At 40.5% G+C, this 22,530-nt stretch overlaps 2 protein-coding genes and 5 non-coding genes across 12 annotated transcripts; 6 read left to right on the top strand and 1 right to left on the bottom strand.

Moving 5' to 3' along the window:
- Window positions 1–114: 114 nt before the first annotated feature.
- On the top strand, window positions 115–6,278 carry Eif4a2 (eukaryotic translation initiation factor 4A2). 6 transcript variants are annotated; one of them, XR_003713424.1, is made up of 12 exons: window positions 124–174; window positions 929–977; window positions 1,060–1,192; window positions 1,462–1,601; window positions 2,346–2,514; window positions 2,602–2,711; window positions 2,950–3,093; window positions 3,489–3,626; window positions 3,853–3,942; window positions 4,169–4,248; window positions 4,705–4,811; window positions 5,518–5,632. XR_003713424.1 is itself a non-coding variant. In XM_028783884.1 (11 exons), the coding sequence occupies exons 1-11, from the start codon at window positions 146–148 to the stop codon at window positions 5,660–5,662; spliced, it is 1,224 nt and encodes a 407-aa protein (XP_028639717.1). In that variant the 5' UTR covers window positions 115–145; the 3' UTR covers window positions 5,663–6,278. The 6 variants fall into 6 exon arrangements, 4 of the variants coding, with proteins under 4 accessions (XP_028639717.1, XP_028639718.1, XP_028639716.1 ...); XR_003713423.1 differs by having other exon boundaries at window positions 4,705–4,815; window positions 5,518–5,630; XM_028783884.1 differs by lacking the exon at window positions 4,705–4,811 and having other exon boundaries at window positions 115–174; window positions 932–977; window positions 5,518–6,278.
- On the top strand, window positions 1,296–1,365 carry LOC114635212. The gene has a single exon (XR_003713437.1). It is a non-coding gene; the product is annotated as a small nucleolar RNA SNORD2 (small nucleolar RNA).
- Window positions 2,748–2,876, top strand: LOC114635215. The gene has a single exon (XR_003713440.1). It is a non-coding gene; the product is annotated as a small nucleolar RNA SNORA63 (small nucleolar RNA).
- Window positions 3,133–3,313, top strand: LOC114635211. The gene has a single exon (XR_003713436.1). It is a non-coding gene; the product is annotated as a small nucleolar RNA SNORA81 (small nucleolar RNA).
- Window positions 3,665–3,793, top strand: LOC114635214. The gene has a single exon (XR_003713439.1). It is a non-coding gene; the product is annotated as a small nucleolar RNA SNORA63 (small nucleolar RNA).
- On the top strand, window positions 3,968–4,107 carry LOC114635216. Its single transcript, XR_003713441.1, has one exon. It is a non-coding gene; the product is annotated as a small nucleolar RNA SNORA4 (small nucleolar RNA).
- Window positions 6,275–22,426, bottom strand: Rfc4 (replication factor C subunit 4). The gene is made up of 11 exons (XM_028783887.1): window positions 22,360–22,426; window positions 22,074–22,218; window positions 19,465–19,543; window positions 13,702–13,781; window positions 10,148–10,267; window positions 7,847–7,990; window positions 7,390–7,510; window positions 6,980–7,105; window positions 6,820–6,900; window positions 6,518–6,634; window positions 6,275–6,438 (listed from the first exon to the last, which is right to left on the bottom strand). Exons 2-11 carry the CDS (start codon window positions 22,205–22,207, stop codon window positions 6,343–6,345), a joined length of 1,098 nt encoding a protein of 365 aa, XP_028639720.1. The 5' UTR covers window positions 22,208–22,218; window positions 22,360–22,426; the 3' UTR covers window positions 6,275–6,342.
- Between the last annotated feature and the right edge of the window lie 104 nt (window positions 22,427–22,530).

Genomic DNA, 22,530 nt, shown 5'->3' with positions numbered 1-22,530 from the left:
AAACTCCAGGAGTACAATTTTGTGGCTTCCGAAGGAAGATAAGAAAATTCCTCCGCGAGAAACGGGTTCCGGCCGCGAGCCTATAAAAAACGGGCGGCGCCATCCGACTGTCTTTTCAGTCGGGCGCTGAGCGGGTTTTCGGATCATGTCTGGTGGCTCCGCGGATTACAACAGGTACGGCTCTCCTGGGGCGGCCGGTGGCCTGTAGTGAAGGTCACTAGGACCCGCGGTTGAGGTGGGTGGTCGGCGGCCACACTGCAGGTATGCGGGCTGTTTCTTAGGACACATACAGTCTTCTTGTGTCCTTCGAGAAGCTTCCATGATAGTAGGACTCCAGATGTTGGGGAAACAGGACTGATACGAGAACGGAGTATTAAGGATTCCTTTCCTTAGGACACATTGTGACATCTTGGCCGCTGCCCCTCCCCATGCGGGACTTGGCAAGCAGAGCCGTGGCGTAGTCTGCTTTAGGGCACGGTAAACCGGGCCCCGAAGGTTTATTTGCGGCCAGTGGCGCGAGCTGGGATTCTTAGGGTTCTGTCGAGGTGGTAGATTGGACAGCCAGGGCACGATCACCCTGGACCGTAAACGGGGAGACGAGCCGTTGGCATGGTCCTGCCCGGGCCTTTCGGCGTCAATCACGCCGGGCTTGCGCAGAGTTAGGGGCGGAGCTCGGCGCGCGGAGCACTCGCGAGAGCTGCGCTTCCCAAGCGGGAGCGCCTGGACCTAGGGCACTAGAGGGGCGTCTACACTTGGAGTCCAAATGCTCAGCCCTTGAGGAGAATGGTGCTTGCTTACAATGCCACCGGTCTTGAGGCATTTTCAGTAGAGCACACGTGCGTGGAGGGTAATGAGGTACGGGGTGGAAGGGCTTTGTAAGGGTCTGAGGGCTTGGAAGGAGTATGTCTAACTGCAGTGTACTTGTCAGCAGAGAACATGGCGGCCCAGAGGGAATGGACCCCGATGGTGTTATCGAGGTAAGAAGTGGGTGTGGAAGCTAAAGGTTTGGGAAGGCACATTTTTTTCCATCTTACTCATAGTTTTATTATTAACTTACAGAGCAACTGGAATGAAATTGTTGATAACTTTGATGATATGAATTTGAAGGAGTCCCTTCTTCGAGGCATCTATGCTTATGGTTTTGAGAAGCCTTCAGCTATTCAGCAGAGAGCTATTATCCCTTGTATTAAAGGTAAAGCTCCACTGACATTTAGGATAAGTGTTCTGCACATACGTGCACCATAAAAGGGAAAGTAACCTTTTGGGGAAGTACTAGCACCTGTTTGTATTCCTTTAAGTGAAATGATGGCAAATCATCTTTCGGGACTGACCTGAAATGAAGAGAATACTCTCTGCTGATCACTTACGTGGGCATAATTTATGTTCCAACTGGAATACGTGGTGTATAGTAGAATAACGATTTGATGTGGGATCGGTAAATATGTATCCTACTTTTTTTAGGGTATGATGTGATTGCTCAAGCTCAGTCAGGTACTGGCAAGACAGCCACATTTGCTATTTCCATCCTGCAACAGTTGGAGATTGAGTTCAAGGAGACCCAAGCACTAGTATTGGCCCCCACCAGAGAACTGGCTCAACAGGTATTGATAGTGTAGTTCAAAAAACTGCTTGCGTGTTGCATAGGTTTCAGGTTTCACAACTGTGAAAAAATTAAAACGTATAAATTGTCCTAGTCCTATGAGAGCCCCCATTTTAATTGTCCATGCATGCAGGGAGTTTTGAAAGCTAAGTAGGAAATGGGTATTATAGGTATGACTCATAGGCCCCGATTGTTAACTCAGCAGTTGAACCCATAGGTTTCTCAGAGGGTGGATTAGATCTATACCCATTTAAAAGTTTGGAATGCAGTTGTGCAACATGAAAACTGCAGTGACATGTTAAACCTTTGACTGTCTCAGTAGTTTGTGATGCATCTGTTGCATGCTATGTTTTCAAAGCACTGCTCTATTGGCTTTGAAGTAACACTTCCTGATGAAGCTGCAAGCTTTATTCAGGTCAAGATTATAATAAGGCTCACTGCCTTACGGGGAAAGATACCAACGTTTGCCCTTAGAGAAAGAACATTTCACTACACAGTGGAGAATGTAGAAATTTTTTACTTATTTTTCCTAGTTGGTATTGGAGGCAACAGGGTCCCAAGTTTAAAAAGATAAGAGGGAGGAGCATTAAGTAGTTCAGGAGTGAATTTTAAGCTTGAAATTAGTGTAAGTTTTGTGCTGTGCATGCATAAAAGCTATTGGCATATATGATAGTGCAATTATGCCTTTAAGCTTACTCTTAGACCTTGGTTTTGCAGAATGATAACTAAAATTTTTGGCTTTTAGATCCAAAAGGTAATTTTGGCTCTAGGAGATTATATGGGAGCAACTTGTCATGCTTGCATTGGAGGAACAAATGTTCGAAATGAAATGCAGAAGTTGCAGGCTGAAGCCCCTCATATTGTTGTTGGTACTCCAGGAAGAGTGTTTGATATGCTAAACAGACGATACCTTTGTAAGTAGTGACTTTTAAAGGTCCTTTCTTTTATCATCAAAAAGGTTATGAGAACTTTGAGATGCAGTATGACTTTCTTATTAACAGCTCCAAAATGGATCAAAATGTTTGTTTTGGATGAAGCAGATGAAATGTTGAGCCGAGGGTTTAAGGATCAGATCTATGAGATTTTCCAAAAATTAAATACAAGCATTCAGGTAAAGTTTTATTTCTATTCATTTGGGTCTGGTTTCATGCAGGTACAGTTACAATAAAACTGAAGTGTTCTATTGTCGTTCCCCCTGCTTAAAGAAAGCATTTGATACATTACTATCTCTGCCTAGCTCTACCATAGTAAGGCAGAGACGCTTGGTTTCAAACATTTTTCCCTGTAGTATTTGCTAAAAGATTATTTATACAAAACTAAACCTAAAGACAAGCATTTCTTTTTTAAAGGTTGTGTTGCTTTCTGCCACAATGCCAACTGATGTGCTAGAAGTAACCAAGAAATTCATGAGAGATCCAATTCGAATTCTGGTAAAGAAGGAAGAATTGACCCTTGAAGGAATTAAACAGTTTTATATCAATGTTGAGCGAGAGGTAATTTTTTGTCTTAACTATTAAATACAAGTTTTTTTCACCTTCTTGTATAAGCACTGTGCTAAAATTGCAGGAACTAGGATTCTGTCTTGGTTTTTGTAATGATGCTAGCAGAGTACACACAAGAAGAAAAGTAACTGACTGCACCGGATCCAAAGACTGGGGTGGACCTCTTTCTTAATGTCCAGTGTCCTTTGTCATGAGATTTGGTGCAATAAGTCTTTAGACCAGCAAGTCTCACTTGGAGATGATGGCATATCAGATTTACATTATGGCTCAATTATGAATGAGCAATAAATGTATGGTGGGGAACTGTATTAGAGGAAGGCAGCATTAATAGCTGAACCACTGGTTTAGTTTTTGTTAAAAACCATGAAAATTTTGTTTTACTTTAGGAGTGGAAGCTGGACACTCTTTGTGACTTATATGAGACTTTGACTATCACACAAGCAGTTATCTTCCTTAATACAAGGCGCAAGGTGGACTGGCTCACAGAGAAAATGCATGCGAGAGACTTCACAGTTTCTGCTCTGGTAAGAGTTGGATTTAATAATGCTAATTATAGCCATTAAAGCAGGATTTAACTACAATATGGCTGCTCAGTGCTGTGTTGTCGTTCCCCCTGCTCAGAACAATTGTTTCTTAACTATACCTGTCTGCTATCCACCTGTAGCAGCCAGGGACGCTTGGTCTCATACATGATAGAAATTAAATGTATACCTGAATAGAGATTTTTGAATTGAGTTGTTGCATTTGCAGCATGGTGACATGGACCAGAAGGAAAGAGATGTCATCATGAGAGAATTCCGATCAGGGTCAAGCCGTGTTCTGATCACTACTGACTTGTTGGTGAGTCTGCTTTTTTTGTTTTTTAGTACCAAAGCTAGATTTATGGGGAAGGTTTTATTAAGTAACCTTAACCAATTCAGGCTAATTGGCAGAATGAATTAAGACCACACTCCACAGTGGACTGTACCACTTAGTATGGTTCATTACTATATTGTGGCCTACATTGACTGCAGGGATGTCTAGGTTTTTTTTAATTAGGATATTGAACCACCTCTGTATATTTCAGGCTCGTGGGATTGACGTGCAACAAGTGTCCTTGGTTATAAACTATGATCTTCCTACCAATCGTGAAAACTATATTCACAGGTGAGAAGAAAGCATCTCCTATATTTATATTGGAGAAAAATTCAAACATTTTTCTACGGTGTTTGTATTCAAGGTACTGGCAAATCAGGGAATAGATTGCAGTAAAAAGGCATAGGCATAGTAATTTACTAAGGTCTAAAATTGTATTTGGGAAGATTGGTCAGAACAAAGTGGGAAAACTTGTAATGTGGCCAAGGTTGCGTACACACATGCAGATGAGGTTGCTTTAGATTTTTTTGGTCTTAGTTTATGCTTTTTGAGCCTTATTAGTGATTTTCTTTGTGTCCATGTGCATTTTTTCTTGGTGATTGATTCTATACAGTTGGGATTTTCTTGGTGTTGCTGGTAGCATTTTTTTGAGTGATTCCCTGGTTTAGTTATAGTGGCTTTTATCCCTAAATAAATTGAATTGTACTTTGTTATATGATGTAAAAAAAGACTTTTTAAAAAATACAGGAGTCGATAGCGGCAGTTGATGACGAGATGGCACTCAGAAACGGCGTTGACGTAATTTAGGACGTGGAATCATAAGCGAAACAGCACACTGTTTGAATAAAGAGCGAGTCGGTATTTATATTTGATTTTCTTTTGTCATGATTATTTGATATTTTAAGTTGTTCCAGCCCAAGGCATTTTGTATGTTAGCATTTCTGATAGGGAGCATTAGGTGGTTTGTATTGTCTGGTACTTTGTAGAAGGTAGAGAGCTGTTTTGGAGGTAACACGTTTGAGTAATTTCAGTATAACGTGTGAAAAGAAGCTGAGCAAAAAGCAGTGATAAGTTTGGGTTACCATACCAAATACTTGCTTTCACACTGGAAAAAAGTAAGTTTTAGAAAATAGTTAACCTTGCAGCATTTGTATTTACAGTTCCAGAAGTGCGTCGAAATGGATTGTATAACTGTTTTCTTTTATTCCTGGTGTTTACATTTGTCCCAGGCTGACAACTGCTCCTGGCTGGCCCACTTTGGTATGGGCTTTAATTTCACCCCAAACACAATACTGTCATCTGCTTTATTGTAATGCTCAAGGCGCCTATCTCATTTTGCAGCCAGACAAGCCTTGAATTCTTTTGGCACTATCTACAAAGGAAGATGTTTTTCCACCTGGATATTGGTTTTATCAGCTAGTGCTCCACTTAGAAGCACGAACTATAACCCTGATAAGTAAACAGCAGCTGATGGTTTAACAAGTGGATCGTCATATTCAGTAGTTTTAAATAGTACTTAAAGCAACTTGCTGACTGCTGGTTTCTCTTTCTCTTACACAGAATTGGCAGAGGGGGTCGATTTGGGAGGAAAGGTGTGGCTATAAACTTTGTTACTGAAGAAGACAAGAGGATTCTTCGTGACATTGAGACTTTCTACAATACTACAGTGGAGGAAATGCCCATGAATGTGGCTGACCTAATTTAATTCCTGGGATAGTTTTTGAATGCAGTGCTCGCTGTTGCTGAATAGGCGATCACAACGTGCATTGTGCTTCTTTTGAGAATATTTGAATCTTGTCTCAATGCTCATAACGGATCACAAATACAGATTCTGATAGCGAAGCGACTTTAGTCCTGAGCTCTTGTGAGGAGAGGCATTGGCTTTATCCTCTTTAGAGTTAGACTGTTGGGGGTGGGTATAAAAGATGGGGTCTGTAAAATCTTTTTTTCTTAGAAATTCATTTACTAGTTATGTAGAAATGGTTGTATTAGATGTACTCTATCATTTAATAATATACTTGTGGACTAAAAGATATAAGTGCTGTATAAAATCAGCCAATTATGTTAAACTAGCATACCTGCCTTTACTGTGTTTGTCATTAGCCTAACTAGAATGGCCTTTAAGTGATTTTTTTTTTTAGAAAAAAAATTTGAATGCATTTTGTTGGTATTTATTCAATAAAGTATAAGTGTGAACTGGACCCTGTTGCTAAGCCTCAGCAAGCAATCATCCTAGGTAGGGTTAACCCCCCATTAAAATTGCCATATTGCACATGTCTTAATGAAGTTTGAATGTTAAATAAAATTGTATATTCACTTTAGGTGGTTTGGTCATTTTTATTTGTAAGATCTGGTGTCATACAAAAGAATTAATGATCAGCATCTTTAACAATTCTGAGTTAGTTGCTGCATCACAGTTGCACAGAGGCTCATCAACTGCAGGTGCTCATCTGCACCATCTGCTAAACATTTATCCACTTCCTGCAAAGGAAAAAAAAGTTACCAAAGCAAGCAAGCCAAAAAAAAGGCTTGGGAATTTGTTTTCAAGTGTAATACTTACAGCAAGTTTTTCTGTAATAATGGACTTCTGTTTATCAGATAGGTTTTCATTTTCTATAATTATATCATGAAGTTGATTGACAAGCTGGGTAGCTGCATGTCCTTCATCTATTAGGTTCTGTAACAAAGTGTAAGGATTTTTGTTGCTTAATCTAATTATGCATACAATCTTCAGTAAGCTCATCATTTAGGGGTGGGATCATAATGTTGAGTTGATGGATGCAAATGACTCATCCAGAACAGTTGCCCCAGGTTCCCCTGGCCTCTGCTGGGACTCCCATTCATTGTAAAATGATTTATTACCTTTACCACAGCTTCTAGTTTGTCAAAAGAGCCACTGTGACATGCAGTGAATATTCCATCAATGGTTGCAGCTGGTATTACCTGAAACAGGCATTAAAAATCAGGGCAAGGTCTAGCTTTGAGGACTGTAAAAGCCAGAAGAGTCAAATAGTGTACTTACCCCAGCAATGTCTGTGATCACATCTTCAGAAACTTCCTTTCCACCTGTTAGTCGAGTGGCACTTTGAAGAAATGTAATGGCTTTCCGTAAATCTCCTTCTGATACTTTAACAAGATATGCTATTTCCTGAAGAGAGAATTTGCAAGAAAATTGGGTAAAGGTGCTTGCCACACAAGCTATTTTCCCAGAATTCAGAGTAAGGAGTAAACCTCTAACCTACATAAAATCATGTTAAGATACTAAAAATGTCATGTAAATCAAATAGAATTCACAATAATGCATGTGTAGGATCTTGTGTTTCAACTGTGGCTCACTTAACATCAAGATTTGAGCATTATTTACAAGACCAAAGATGTACACTCATTAAGGGGATTAGTATAAAACCAACCACCATAATAATTAGTAATTACCTCATTGCCAATTTTGACATTTTCTTTCTCAGCAATATCCAGTAATCGCTTCTGTTGAATTTTATCTGACAGAGGCTTGAAGCGGAATTTTGAACATCTAGAAGTGAGGGGTTCAATTATTCTGAAAAAGATTGAAAGAACCATGATACATTTCAAAGCACAGAGGAGGGCTCTGGTGGTTCTCACTACAAATCCAAGTTGAGAGATGGAGTTACTTTGATCTGATTATTATACATGTAATAATAGGTAACTGAAAGTACAGAAGACAGAGTGAGCAGGAATCTACAGTATTCAAGAACTGTAATGCCACTACCAAGTTCTAGTTATAGGCTCTTCACTTCAAAAAATAGTGGGTATAGATAAGTCACCTGTCTATAACCCATAACTATATAACAATACTATGCCCAATTTTAAAAAGGCTGTTTATTTAGCCTGTGTCTTCAGGTTGTATACATACCGACTGACATAGTTACAGATGAGGCAGAATCTGGTTGTCTTAGACTCTTTTTCCATGGTACGCCTTAAAGCAGCCTGAGCAGCTGAAGTCATAGAATCTGCTTCATCCAGAATTACAATCTTAAAGGGAGGACATGGCTTTCCACTAAATCAGAAACAAAGGAGTTGAACCTCGATAAGTATTTTTGCTGAGATAAGTTTATCTTTCAGTAAGTGGTAATTCATAACTCTTTAGAACTCTGCTTATGGTATGTGTATGGGTGGGTACATGCCTTCCACAGCACTCATGTGGAGATAACTGTAAAACTCGAGTTGGTTCTCCCACCATTACATGGGTTCTGGATAACAATCTCAGGTTGTCAGGCTTGCATGGCAAGTACTTTCCCCTCTGAATCATCTCTAAATTTATGTTTAATTTATAAAGTGATACAGTGAGAAAACACAATGAGATTTAACAACTATAACATTACTTACTATTCTTGTGCTTTAAAGTTAGGAAGAGAAAGGGAAGTAACTGTAGCACATTTAATACTGTAACAGTTCAAGTGGACACCAGACAAACAAGTGATTTATGTCCTAGACAGGTCAGAATGACACTGTTTCTCCAAGCTACTCAAAAGACTGGTGTGCAATCTAAAACACATGCCTCTAAAATTCTTAGACCATAGTTAGCCATAGGTAACTGAAAGTACAGAAGATAGAGTGAGCAGGGATCTAGAGTATTCAAGAACTGTGAAGCCACTACCAAGTTCTAGTTATAGACTCTTCACCTCAAAAACCAGCTGTTTATCAGGAGTCCCTTCTAGACTCCCAGTTCCAATCACTAGGCTACTTCCTGTCTCCTAAGCTTTGCCTGTTCTGGAAATTCATGGTTTATAGCTGGCCTTTTAGTGTAATTTTTTTTAACTGCTAAGCAGATGAGTGTTTCATATTTTATTCACCCACTAGCCAGTTTGGTATGTTTTGGTATATTAACTACTAGGAACAATTATGAATATTGTATATACATTTTAGGCAACCACATTTTCATCTTTTAGGCATGCACACTAGGAATGGAAATGTGTATACAGCGTTCATGTGAGGTGAAAGGACAACCTTTTCTCCCCACCTTATGGGATGGACTCAGGCTGCAGGTCTGTGAGGCTGGCCCCTTCACTGTTGGCTATCTTAAGTTCTGCTTAATCTTTAGAGGAGCTGACAAGCTTTTCCAAGACTAACTGTTCTGTTTTATATCCCAGTCATCAATGTGACATTTACAGTGTTTTTCCTTAACAAGTGCTTGTTATTTTCTGTTCTTGTTATTTTAGTGATGGTGATGGTTGAGAAACATCTATGACCTTTGCCCTTTTTGTAGTTGTATTTTTACTGAGTTTTAATTCTTGACATTTTTCAGATAAATGATCTGCAAACATTTATTGCAGTTTTGTGGGTTCTTATTTTCTGAACATGGGTCATGCTTCATTTTTATTTCCTATATCATGTTTTTTAACAAAGTTTAATTTTGTTTTTGACTTCTACTGTTCATTTAGTAAGTCCAGGATCATTTTATAATATTCAGTAAACTACTAGAGGCATTTCAATGCTTCTCAGTCTTCATGCTGCCAGGCTGTTACTGATGTGTGATATCACTGCATGGGGCTTTGGCTGACACTAATGCCTTCAATGTAACAACAAAGGGAGGGAGGGAGGGAGGGGCCATGCCACTAAGTATCCACCCCAGGGAGCAGCAGAGGCAGCAGGATTTGGCTCTCATACAAGGGCGCATGCTAAGGAAGATCCAGACTGCAGCAGCAGTAGGACCTTGCAGGCAGGGCCTGGCTGCATGAACAACAGTGACACTCTCAACTGCTGGCCTTCCACTTCCCACCCTCCACACTCACTCTAGTATACGGGCTTCTACTGCCAACACAGAATATGTCTTACTCTGGTTTGTGTTAAACATGAAATCTGAGACTGGTAATTTAAAGAAACAATTTATTTCCCCGTTCTAGATATCAGGAAGCCCAAGATGGTGAAATCTTATCTGTTGAGGATTTTCTAGTGAAACCACTCTGAAAGAAACCATATGCCCAATTGTGGTAAGCAGGGTATGTCATCTTCTGATAAAGACACCAGAGGGGCTTTCCTTCCTAACTTCTAATCAAGTTATCCCACCAGAATGTCTGACCTTTAAACACCATTCACACATGAATTTGGGAATTAAATTTCTAATACTTGACTGAAGGCCAAATTAAAACCACAGCCTATATGTAAAGCGAACATAATGAACTATATTATGGAGCAGGGAAGGCAAGTTACTTACTCTGAACGACTTCCTGACACAGTTAACTGAGCAAAATTTTTCACTTTCTCTCGGACTACTTGTATTCCGCGTTCATCAGATGCATTTAACTCAAGGACTCTTAATCGAAAGAGTTCTGGCCTATTTCAAAATGAAAAGTATTATGAAATATCACATAGCACTACATAACCTAGGTGCTGATGCTGTGTAGTAGTTTAGAAACCACCTGGTGAGCAAGACAGAGCAAGACAGAAGGCACACACATGTTCTTTCTTTGCAGAGCTATGCATTTAACATTTTGACTAAAACCTAGAGCCCAGGCATGGTGGCCAACACCTTTAATCCCCAGCACCTGGGAGGCAAAGACAAGCAGATCTGGGATCTCTGTGACTTCAAGGCCAGTCTGGTCTATATATAGTGAGACCCTGTCTAAAAAACAAATAACAACAACAACAAATACTATATCTAGCAAACATTTCTAAGTTTTATGTAATCAACTTTTTCTATTAAAACAATAGTAACATATTCCTTGATAATTTATTCAATTGTTAGACGTCTATTAAGTTTTTTGTTTGTTTTTTTTTTCCCCGAGACAGGGTTTCTCTGTGTAGCCCTGGCTGTCCTGAAACTCACTCTGTAGACCAGGCTGGCCTCGAACTCTCGAACTCAGAAATCCACCTGCCTCTGCCTTCCAAGTGCTGGGATTAAAGGCGTGTGCCACCACCGCCCGGCGTCTATCAAGTTTTTTAATGAATATGTAAAGTAATATGGCACAATACAGATCTGAGAAACAAAAATAATAAAATTATGCTCAAGAAAACTATTGTTTCAAAATTCTCTCTAGCTCATCCACTTTTTCATTTGGAAATGGTTTTGCACTGGGCAGTGGTGGTGCATGCCTTTAATTCTAGCACTTGGGAGGCAGAGGCAGACGGATTTCTGAGTTCGAGGCCAGCCTGGTCTACAGAGTGAGTTCCAGGACAGCCAGGGCTACACAGAGAAACCCTGTCTCAAAAAAAAAAAAAAAAAAAAAAAGGTTTTGCTATGAAGCCCAAATTGGCCTCAGCCTCAAATATGAAATTATTTTGATGGGATTATAGGAGTGTTCCACCATATTTGGTTCATATGCCTCTGTGTGTGTGTGTGTGTGTGTGTGTGTGTGTCTGAGTCCGAGGATGCCAGAAGTTGTTTTACATCCCCTAGAGCTGATATGAAGTACCTGATGTGAGTGCTGGGATCTAGGATCTGAACTCTGGTCCTTTGATAACTTTGATAAAGCCAAACTATCTCTCCAAGTCAATGGTTTAGTTTATTCTTTAAGTCACATGTACAACTAAGTGTGACATTTACAATTAAAGATTGATAAAGTAAATTCTTTAAGAATATCACTGATGGGCATGTGGTGGGGCAATGCCATTAATCCCAGCACTTGGGGGACAGAGGCGAGTGAATCTCTATGAGTTTGAGGCCAACCTGGTCTATAAAGTGAGTTCCAGGACCGCCAGGGCTACACAAAAAAACTCTGTCTAAAAAGCAAAACAAACAAACAAAAAGAATATTTACTAACAGACTTTGGAAACTGTTGTCATGTGGCACAAGTTGGTCTTGAACTCATGATCCTGTCTGCCTTAGCCTCCTGAATGTTACAAGTATGCACAATGACTGGCCATGAGCATAATTTTTAATGTATAGTAAGAAGATACATAAAGTAGATCTGTGACCCATTCCAAAGTAAATATGCCGCTGAATTTTGTTAAAATTACACCACTAAGGTTGGTTCAGCTTGAATCTGTGAGTCATGGAATAAAAGCTCTGAGAAGCAAGAAGATTGCTCTCTTACACAATCATCATCTCTTACATCAGGCTCGGAACAGCTTTTCCCCTTTGAAACTGTTGCAAATTCTTAAAAGGAACTGCATTTAGGAACAGTACAATTCAAAGTCTCTAACAGTTACAGTCGTCAAGGCAGTAAACATGGAGGAGGGATGTAAGCGAGGTCACAGAAGGCTTTCCAATGTACCGAAGATTCCACTCGATTACCACTCAACTGGGCTCACGCTCGGGGACCTGAGCACAGGGAATGTGGCCTGGCCACTAACAGCAGGGCTGAGGAGCCACATGGCAGGCGCTACACAAGCCGTATGTGAATCATTAAGAGGATATGATTGGTCTTCTGGGTCCCATAATTTAAATAAAGTAATGAAATCACAAGTTTCTCTGTTACAGTACTCTCAGCATATGAATAAGGTTCAGAATGCTCAAAAAAGGTAGGATTCACTCAGAGAAGAGTAAAATGGGGCCATGGGGATCTAATTAATTTTTCTTTTCAAGGTAAGTTTCTCTGTGTAGCCTTGGCTATCCTGGAACTCCCTCTGTAGACCTGGCTAGCCTTGAACTAAAATCCTCCTGCTTCTGCTGGGATTAAAGATGTGTGTCCAAGACAGAACCATGGGAACAAACAAAACCAGCAATAAAGCCAACAAGCACCCCACAGAGAGAAAGGGGGTAGCAGGAAACAGCACCAAAATGTTTTGTGCTTTGTGAGTGTGTTTATATATACCTGAGTGCAGGTATCCTCGGAGGGAAGGGGGGAAGTGGTATGGGATTAGCTGGAGTTGCTTAGCATGGGTGCTGGGAACTGAACTTAGTTCCTCTGGAAGGTCAGAAAGCCCTCTTAACCCTACATCATCTCTTCAACATCTGGTGAATAGTCTTAACCATTGATTCTAACATCATGTCTTAAACTCTTTTTCATTCTTCAAACGATTTCTTTTTATTTATGTGTGTTTCTATGTGAGTGCATGCTACGTGTATTATCAGAGGCAAAATGGTGTCTGGTACCCTGGGGCTGGAGTTACATGCATTTGTGATGCTACTGGATGTAGGTGCTGGGACCCAAATTCTGGTCCTTTGAAAGATAAGAAAGCTCTCTTAAGCCCTAAGCTATCTCCTCAGCCTCTAGTATATACTCTTTAAAAAAGAAGTTGACCAACAGTGGTGGTTTGAATAGAAATGGGCCCCCACAGGCTCATTTATTTCAATATTAGTTACCAGAGAATGGCATTATTGGAAAAGAATTAGGAGATGTGGCCTTCTTGGAGGAAGTGTGTCTCTGGGATGGGCTTTGAGGTTTCGAAAGCACAAGCCAGGCCTAGGTGCGCTCTTGTGCTCTGTCTGTCTCTGCCTGTGGATCAAGACGTAGAGCTACTTGTACAGCCATTATGTCTGCCTGCATGCTGCCATGCTCCCCACCATGAAGGATAACCCTCTGAAACTGTAAGCCAGCCCCAATTAAATGCTTTCTTTTCTTTTCTTTTTTTCTTTTTTCTTTTTTGGTTTTTTTTTTTTTCGAGACAGGATTTCTCTGTGTAGTCCTGGCTGTCCTGGAACTCACTCTGTAGACCAGGCTAGCCTCGAACTCTTGAACTCAGAAATCCGTCTACCTCTTCCTCCCAAGTGCTGGGATTAAAGGTGTGCGCCACCAGTGCCCGGCTAATGCTTTCTTTTATAATTGTTGCCTTGGTCATATGCTCAGAAATAGAATAGTGACTAAGACCCCACCAACATCAACTTACCCAAAGAGCTCTCTAGCTGCTGCCAAGATGGTGGATGTTTTGCCAGTTCCAGGTGGCCCATAGAATAAGAGATTAGGAAGCTGCAGAAATTATATTTTAATGTTTATAGATTATATACTGTTACAAATAGATGAAACTGACAATACCTAACCACCTGTCAAATGATATGGTAACTTTTCTAACAGAAATACACATGTCTAAAGATTTTTTAATATAAGTGGTATCACAGTATTTAAAGTTCTAAACATGCCATGTAATTGTAAGTGACCTTCAAAAGCACAAGACAGACCTAGGTGCGCTCTTGTGCTCTGTCTGTCTCTGCCTGTGGATCAAGACGTAGCCCTCAGCTACTTCTACAGCCATCATGTCCACTTAAAAGTTTCAGGCCACTACTCCCTGATAACAAGTTCCAATTCAGGCCGGCAAACTCTAAAGGTAAGAATGTAGCCAACAGTTTTACTTTTGTCAAATGTTGCCCTTCTTGTTCATTCATGCTTTATTCATGACTCACTTAACCAGGCCACTCTGGGTGCTACTTAAAAGCTTTCATTGGCTTCATACTCCTCTTGGGAAACAGTAACAAACCTCAAGCACTTACAGTGACTTCTGATAAGAAAGAACTTTCCTCTCTGAATGTCTGTACTCCTCAGTCTGGACTGTGGCTTCATTCTTCATGTCATTTCAAGACGACACATTGCAAGTTGGAGCCTTATCTAACATCCACTCTAAAGTGGCTCTGCTTTTATTCACTATTTTTGCTGCACTGTTTTAATTAGCAGTTATTAAGTGTTTAACAGTTAAGTTTCATTACAAAAGACATGCTTGGCCGGGCGGTGGTGGCGCACGCCTTTAATCCCAGCACTTGGGAGGCAGAGGCAGGCGGATTTCTGAGTTCGAGGCCAGCCTGGTCTACAGAGTGAGTTCTAGGACAGCCAGGGCTACACAGAGAAACCTTGTCTCGAAAAACAAAAACAAAACAAACAAACAAAAAAAGACATGCTTACCTCACTAGATCACTTAAAAAGGTGAAAAACATTTTGTTTATAGCTGGGAGTAACGGTGCGTGCTTTAATTAGCACTCGGGAGGCAGAGACAGGCAGAGTTTGATGTAGGACAGCCAGGGCTACACAGAGAAACCCTGTCTTGAAAAAGAAAAGAAAGGAAGGAAGGGAAGGAGAGGAAGGAAGACAGATGACTACTTTAACATTAACAACATATAGTTTAAGTTTTACAGACATGAAAGATGCAAGAATAGGAAGGCTGGAGAGATGGCTCAAACATTAAGACCACTTGACGAGTGTTCTTCCAGAGGTCTTGAGTTCAATTCCCAGCAATTACATGGTGGCTCACAACTATCTGTAATGGGGTCTGATGCCCTCTTTTGGTGTGCATGAAGACAGAGCACTCATATACATGAATAAATAAATCTTTTTAAAACTGTAAGAACAAAGTCACAGTGCTTATGCCAAGGTTCAGAATGCAGCTGAGGTCACTGAATGAAGCTATCGGAAAAGTGAGGCAGAAGTTGCAAAGGAGACTCTTGGGGTTTGGGCGATGACAAGATGGTGGAATGTCTGCTGAGGAGCTGGTCCAAGACAAAGACCGTGGGCTGCAGGTGGCAGAGCTGGAGGAGTGAGGCTAAATCCTCTGTTCTAGAGCCTCAGTGTAAGCCTAGATATCTATCCTACTGGGTTTAAGATATTCGTCTACTCTGTCCTTGCTGTGACCTTTCTTCCCTTTGCAGATAGGGATGTTCACTCTGTGCACTGTATGTTATTATGTAACTTGGCTTTGACTTTAAGGGATTCACAACTGAGACTGAGTCTCAGAAGAACCTCTGCCCTTATACTTTTAAACAGTTTTACCACTGTGAAAGACTGAGAATTTTTGAAATTGTTTTGAATACATTTTTGTATTATGAGTCAGCCATCAGCCTAGGGGGACAAAAATTAGAATGCCATAGTTTAAGAAAAGGGAGACACTTGTGATGATAGCACTAATCATATATTTGACATGAGATAAGCTTCAGAGCATGGAGCCAGGGGGTTGAACACTGGCATTCACATCTCTGCCTCTTCTTCATTTTTATGTTCATTGGTGTTTTGCCTGCAAGTGTGTCTGTGTATGGGTGTCAGAAGCCCTAGAACTAGAGTTACAGATGGTGTGAGCTGCCATGTGGGTGCTGGGAATTGAACCTAGGAAGAGCAGCCAGTGCTCTTAACCACTGAGCCATCTGTTTCTTGAGTATAAATGCAGTGTGACCAGCTGCCTCAAGTTCCTGATGCCATGCCTTCTCTATCTTGTACTGTGAGCCAGCATAAATCCTAAGTTGTATTTTGTCTCAGCAATGTACAAAATAATTAGCATATTATACCAGGTCCCATAGTTTTTGAGATAATAATTATTTTGATCTGTACATATGACTCAGTATTTGTTATAATTAACCCAAGTAACTATAATACATTTTAACTCTTTAAGACAGGAGTAAAAGTTGTTTTTAAAAATGTTTCTAATTCACATTTATTAGTTATACATAAGATAATGGGTTTTATATGTGTGTGTATATCATATTTTTAGCTTCATTACCTTTTCTTTCTTTCAAGAGATAGGGTTTCTCTGTGTAGCTCTGGATGTCCTGGAACTAGCTCTGTAGACCAGGCTAGTCTCAAACTCACAGAAATCTGCTTGCCTCTGCCTCCTGGCATTAAAGGCATGCACCATCACCATGTGAAAGGTTTGTAATTTTTTAAGTGTAACAGTTTTATTTATGATTTTCCTCAGTGTCTCAGGGACCCCTCAAATGTTCCAGGCTATTTCTAGTCTCGGTGCTAATGTAAATGTGAGGCATGTCTAGGGAAGAGGTGCACTAGAGTGCCCCCTCCTCTTCCTGACTGTGTATTCCATGGAAACAGCTCCCCTCCCTTCACATCACTCATTTTTATACTATATAAACTGATCTCAGAAAACAACAAACAAACAAACAACTATTGTAGTTCAACTTTAAAATATTTGAAAGGACTTTAATTCTTTAGGGAAAAAAAATCACTTTACAAATTTAGTCAGAAATGAGGTAGAAAATATCAAACAAGACCTTTTCTTTCTTCTGCAGCACTGGGGAGTAAACTTAAGGCCTCTATGTGCTATTTAAGTAAGGTTTCTACAAGATATTTAAATATCTACCAGTAGGCCAGGGTGGTGGTATTGCATAAAAGACAGATCTCTGAGTTGAGGTCATCCTGGTCTACAGAGTGAGTTCCAAGACTAAAGAGAAACTCTGTCTCAAAACACAAAACAAAGCAAAACCAACCAACCAGCCAACCAGCCAAAACCAAACTACCAATAAAGGTCTCCATCCCTCTCTTTATTTTATTTTGAGGCAGAGTTCGCTAAGTTGTCCAGACTGGCCTTGAATTTACAATCCTCCTGCCTCAACTCCCTGAATAGCTACGGCTATACGTACACCAACAGATCAAGCTAAATAAAAAGAGGTTGTATTAGGTGATAGTCTTATACTTGTCCAAAAGTGTTAATTAGATTTTGTAATCTGTTACTACCAATTAAAATTGATAATACTGTAACATTAAAAATTAAGTGGCTATTTGGATCAATAAAAATGAATACTGAAAAGGCTTTTAACATTTTTTAACTTGATTTTTTCCTCAATGCATAATATAGTACAGATTGAGCATCCCTAACTAGAATCCCCAAATCCAAAATATTTTGAACACTAGGGTGATGCCAGAAATTCATGCTTACCCTGAACATATTTTTTTCACTATATTATCCTTTAACCCCAACACTAAAAAGAAACAGGCAGATCTCTGAGTTTGAGGCCAGGCTGGTCTACTGAGTTCCAGGATGGTCAGGGCTACATAGAAAGACCCTGACACAAAAAGTCAAACAAACAAATAGACAAACAAAAAAAAAAGTTGTGGGTAGATGGGTGGCAGGAGAGACGCCAGCAACCATGTGATACTAACTTACAACTGCCTGTATGAGCTGGCACAACTTTGTTTTTGATGGTACAAAATCCTCAGTTCATATGCCACTGTATAAAATTCAGGGCATGGGTCTAAGGTATGCAACACAAATGAATTCTGCGCTGATTTGGGGGGGGGTGTCTCATCTCAAATATACTTAATTTGGATCTATGTAAATGCTATGGCTTAAGTTTTAAATGTTTCCCAAAAGCCTGTCTGTATATTACGGCTGATGAGCCTGTGGTACTAACGGGTAAAGAAACTTCTGAACTATAAGCCAAAACAAATGTTCCCATTTAAGCTGTATGTATCAGACATTTTGTCAAAAAGAAGCAAAGTTGCCTAACCTAGCAAATATTCCAAAATCTGAAAACACAGAATCTAAAATCCAAAATCTTTGCTTTCAATCATTGTGGAAAAGCAGTATTCCTCAACTTGTATGGTAACTTCAGTAATAAATAATGGTAGTCCAGAGCAGAACTCCCCAAAGGCAGCTAGGAAACAACATGTAAGGTAAAGCCTACTACCCATGCTCACTTCAGACTCCCTTTCTTTTACTAAGCTCACTCGGCACAGGGACACTTCTTGACATAGAATTGAAACTCAGCTAGGTGTCCTGGCACTTGCCTGTCAGTCATACCATTTGGGAGGTAGAGATAGGAGGATGTGAAATATGAGACTATCCTCAGCTATGCTGGGAATTCAAGGCTACTTAGGGTACATAAAACCCAGTTTTGGGGCTGGAGAGATGGCTCAGTGGTTAAGAGCACTGTCTGCTCTTCCAGGGGTCCTGAGTTCAATTCCCAGCAACCACATGGTGACTCACAACCATCTGTAATGCCTCTTCTGGTATGTCTGAAGACAGCTACAGTGTACTCCTATAAATAAAATAAATCTTTAAAAAAACAAAAACAAACAAACAAACCCAAGTATAAGCCGGGCAGTGGTGGCGCATGCGTTTAATCCCAGCACTTGGGAGGCAGAGGCAGACGGATTTCTGAGTTCCAGGCCAGCCTGGTCTACAGAGTGAGTTCCAGGACAGCCAGGGCTATACAGGGCTAAACAGGGCTGTTTCAAAAAAGCAACCCCCCCCCAAACCAAAAAAACACAACAACAAAACAAAAACAAAACAAAACAAACAAAAAACAAAAAAAACCCAGTATCAAAGTACTAAAGCAAAGCAAACTGTTAATCCTTCAAGTGGGTTTATGTTATCTCTAATACTTTAAAACACAGTTACCAAGGATACTTATCCTGTGTGTGGCAGGAAATGTAGTAGTGCTCTAAGAGTTAAATAAAGTTAGGTTAAAAAGAACAGGTGCTCACACATATGCATGTTTCAGACAGGGTCTCACTGTGGCTGGCCTGGGATTTACTGTGTAGACCAGGCTGGCCTCTGCCCCCAGATGTTGGAATTAAAACCACACGACACTCCACACAGACAAATACACACACACACTTTAAAATCCAACTTGTTTTAATAACACACATCTGTAACTGTAAGATGCTTATATGGTTTACATGTTTAGTCTCTTTCCTCTCTAAAATAAACGCTCATGGAGAATGGAGAAAGGGTCCTAATCTATCTTAGTCAGTGATCTTTACTTCAATACTACATCATAATGCCACATAATGCCACATAGAAGATGATTTGGCAAACTATTTATAGTTTTAGAAATAACATCAAAGACTTATACATGTATTTCCTATGAACAAAAGGCTAATAAAGGAAAGGGTGATGACCTCTTACATTTTCCGACGCCATCAAACACCTTCTACTTACATCAGCTCCTTCTAGAGACTTTTTCAGCACTGCAACCACCTCTTCCTGGAAAGCAACTTCATCCACACACTTCGGACGGCTGGGGAACAGAGGGAAGGGGGTTATGGAGCACACGGAGGAAGCCACAGAAAGGTCTCAAGTGTCCCCGCTGCTAAGGCAGCACTCACATGTTACTTATGAAATTGAAGGAGGCAGAAACTCCATTTGTATTTACTTGAGCAAATACATACTACTGGAATAAAATTATTTTTGCCTTCTACTTGTACTGCATGATAAAATATTAAGCAAAATTTCATATATCATAAAGAACAAACTTAGAATTAAAGTGAACTGCATGTGGAGACTTACCTCTTTAATCCCAGCCAGGGGGAGAGAGAGGTAAATAGTTCTCTGAATTTGAGGCCAGCCTGGTCTATTTAGTGTATTCCAGGACAGTCAGACCTTATCTCAAAACAAAACAAAGCAAAACAAAACAAAACAAACCAACAAAAAAAAAAGGTGAACACTTCCCTACAAAGCCTCTCTTGAGAAGCTCATGAAGCTGAGTTGTAAAGGACTATTTGATAACATAACAACTGGCAACTACTTTGGTTTAAAATAAGTAAATAACACACTCTTTGTCAGCTAACACATTAAATGGTCAGTACCATTTTTCCCCTCTTCGAGACAGGATTTCTGTATATCCCTGGTTGTTCTGGAACGTGCTCTGTAGACAAGGCTGGCCTTAAACTCAGAAATCTGCTGCAAGATGGGATTAAAGATATGTGCCACCATGACCAGCTAATAATTTTGATCTTAAGTCACTTAGTAATTTTTATTTTTTGAGACAATGTCTCACTAAGCACCTTTGGCTAGCTTGAAACTCCCTATCTGGAACACAGACATATGCTTGCCTCTCCCTCTCCAGTGTTGTGACTAAAGGTATGAGCCATCAGCCAATACTTACTAATTTTAAGAGAAACTATGACAAAGTTGTTTTTCCAAAATTTATGACTGGGATTTCTACTTAGTAAATTAATAAATCATCCTTTTATTCTGAGAACATTTCATGGGGGCTATAGACATGGCTCCATGGATAAGAGCACCTACTAATCTTCCAGAGGACCTGGGCTCAATTCCCAGAGCCCACATGGTAGCTCACAACCATCTGTAACTCTAGTCCTATGGTATCTGGTGCCCCTTTCTAGCCTCTATGGCCACTAGGTACATATATGGTGCACAGATTATATATGCAAACACTCAAACACATGAACTAAAAAACAATTTAAATTTTGTTATTTGTTGTGTGTATGTGCCACACACAGAGATGATATAGAGGGAACAAATTTCAGAAGTCACTTCTCTCCTTCCATCGAGATGTTCAGGAATCAAACTCATGTGGTCAGGGTTCCACAGTAAGTGTTTTTACCCACTGAACCCTTTCACCGGCCCCAAATTCTTTGACCCACATTTTCATAATTAACTAGGTTGATAGTGGGCAAGAATCATTGTGTGTGCTATAAAGATCTGCAAGGATGAGACAGATAACAATGAAGACATCCAAGGATGTTTGACAGATACAAGGTGATGTAAAACTCTCCAAAGGAGAAGGAATATAGAATCTGAGCACATGCCCCATGTCCCTGTTAACTAAAAAAAAAAAAAAAAAATAGTTTTGGGGTGGTGAGATGGCTCAGTAGGCAAAGGCACTTATTGCCAAGTCTGATGACCCAAGTTTAACACACTGAATACACAAGGTAGCTGAGAACTTACTCCTGTAAGCCGCCCTGGCCTCCACCTATGAGTCAAAGCATGCTTGTTATGGCATGCATCCTCCTTCCTCAACAAATTTTAAAAATATGAAACATGTAGATTTATGGGCTGGAATATAGAACAGTGGTAAAGTGCTTACCCAGCAAGTAGAATAGCGTGTTCACTCATAAAAAGTAAATCAAAACCCTAGGTTAGGGTTAGGGAGATGCCCAACAGGTCAGTGCAACCTTTCAAAGCCAGATGATCTGAAGGTGATCAATGGAATGAACGCAACCACTTGCTTTGTTGGGGGGACACTATGGGATGAGTTGGGGACAGGAACGGGGTGGTATAGATGAAGTACTCATATTTGAACTTCTCAAAATTGAAACAACAAAATAACACATGAGGGCCTTGTTTGGCTTGTAAATAACCTGAAAATCCTTGGTAATCACAGAGGCTACATCTAGCTAGTGGTTATGGATACTTCTAGTATCCTCTAGCAAATGATAACGTAGTGGCACTTCACTACTAAAACAACAAAAAATCCCAACAAATTTCACCATATAATAATAAAAGCGTAAAATTTAGGCTTCAATTGAGCTGTTTATAGCCAGGTCACAGAAACGTTGCTTCCTCCATTTCTGGAGGACTCTAAAACTGTACACTTTATAAAAATCTCAGGTCATCTATAAAATAAGAGAATTAAATTCAACTACTGTATCACTCCAAGGACCTAGGACTTATCACTGGGTGATACACGTCCCCCCATCCCCACCCCCACCCCCAAAGTTATGATCTAAGTACAGCAAAGTCCCCCTTACATTGAAAAGAGACTAGAAATTAGTTATTTCAACAAAAGTGCAAGCAGTTCTTACTATTTTTCCACCCAAGGAACTGGTTTGACTTTCTTGGTTTCTCCACTGCTTCCTGCAGTGGCAGGTGTCCCCCGATCCTTGGTCAATTGTGGTTTTGTATTACTGACAGATGTGCCTTTCAGAAATGCCTGCATGGTTTCTTCTCCTGGGCGTAAGAAAAAAGAAACCGTTATGGGGCAGTTCCCCTTGAGAGGTCCCCTAACCTTGTGCCTTGCGCGAAGGCGGAGGATACATCCCGGTCCCCGCCAGCCTATAAAGGCTGACAAGACCCAGACCCGTCACTTACAGCCGTCGCCGTTCCCGGTGCCGCGGTTCCCGCCACAGGACGGCGACGAAAGGCATGGCGGGAGCGCGCCACGCAATAACGTCACTTCCGGCGCGCTTGTCAAAGTGACGCGCGCCTCTTTGGCTTGGCGTGTGTAAGTGCTCCTCCTGGCTGCAGCTGGGCTGCTCCGCT

This window comes from Grammomys surdaster, unplaced genomic scaffold (genome assembly GCF_004785775.1).
Source record: "Grammomys surdaster isolate TR1022 unplaced genomic scaffold, NIH_TR_1.0 1166, whole genome shotgun sequence".
In the NCBI taxonomy this organism is placed as follows: domain Eukaryota; kingdom Metazoa; phylum Chordata; class Mammalia; order Rodentia; family Muridae; genus Grammomys; species Grammomys surdaster.
This window is presented reverse-complemented; position numbering and strand designations above follow the sequence as displayed.

Coding starts and splice junctions, on each gene's coding strand:
- Eif4a2 (XM_028783883.1), top strand. CDS start 146: ATGTCTGGTGGCTCCGCGGATTACAACAG. Junction 978..1,059: donor ACCCCGATGGTGTTATCGAG/GTAAGAAGTGGG, acceptor ATTAACTTACAG/AGCAACTGGAATGAAATTGT. Junction 2,712..2,949: donor AATTAAATACAAGCATTCAG/GTAAAGTTTTAT, acceptor TCTTTTTTAAAG/GTTGTGTTGCTTTCTGCCAC.
- Rfc4 (XM_028783887.1), bottom strand. CDS start 22,207: ATGCAGGCATTTCTGAAAGGCACATCTGTCAGTAATACAAAACCACAA. Junction 19,544..22,073: donor GTTCCTTGGGTGGAAAAATA/GTAAGAACTGCT, acceptor TCTGTTCCCCAG/CCGTCCGAAGTGTGTGGATG. Junction 10,268..13,701: donor GCAGCTAGAGAGCTCTTTGG/GTAAGTTGATGT, acceptor ATTTTGAAATAG/GCCAGAACTCTTTCGATTAA.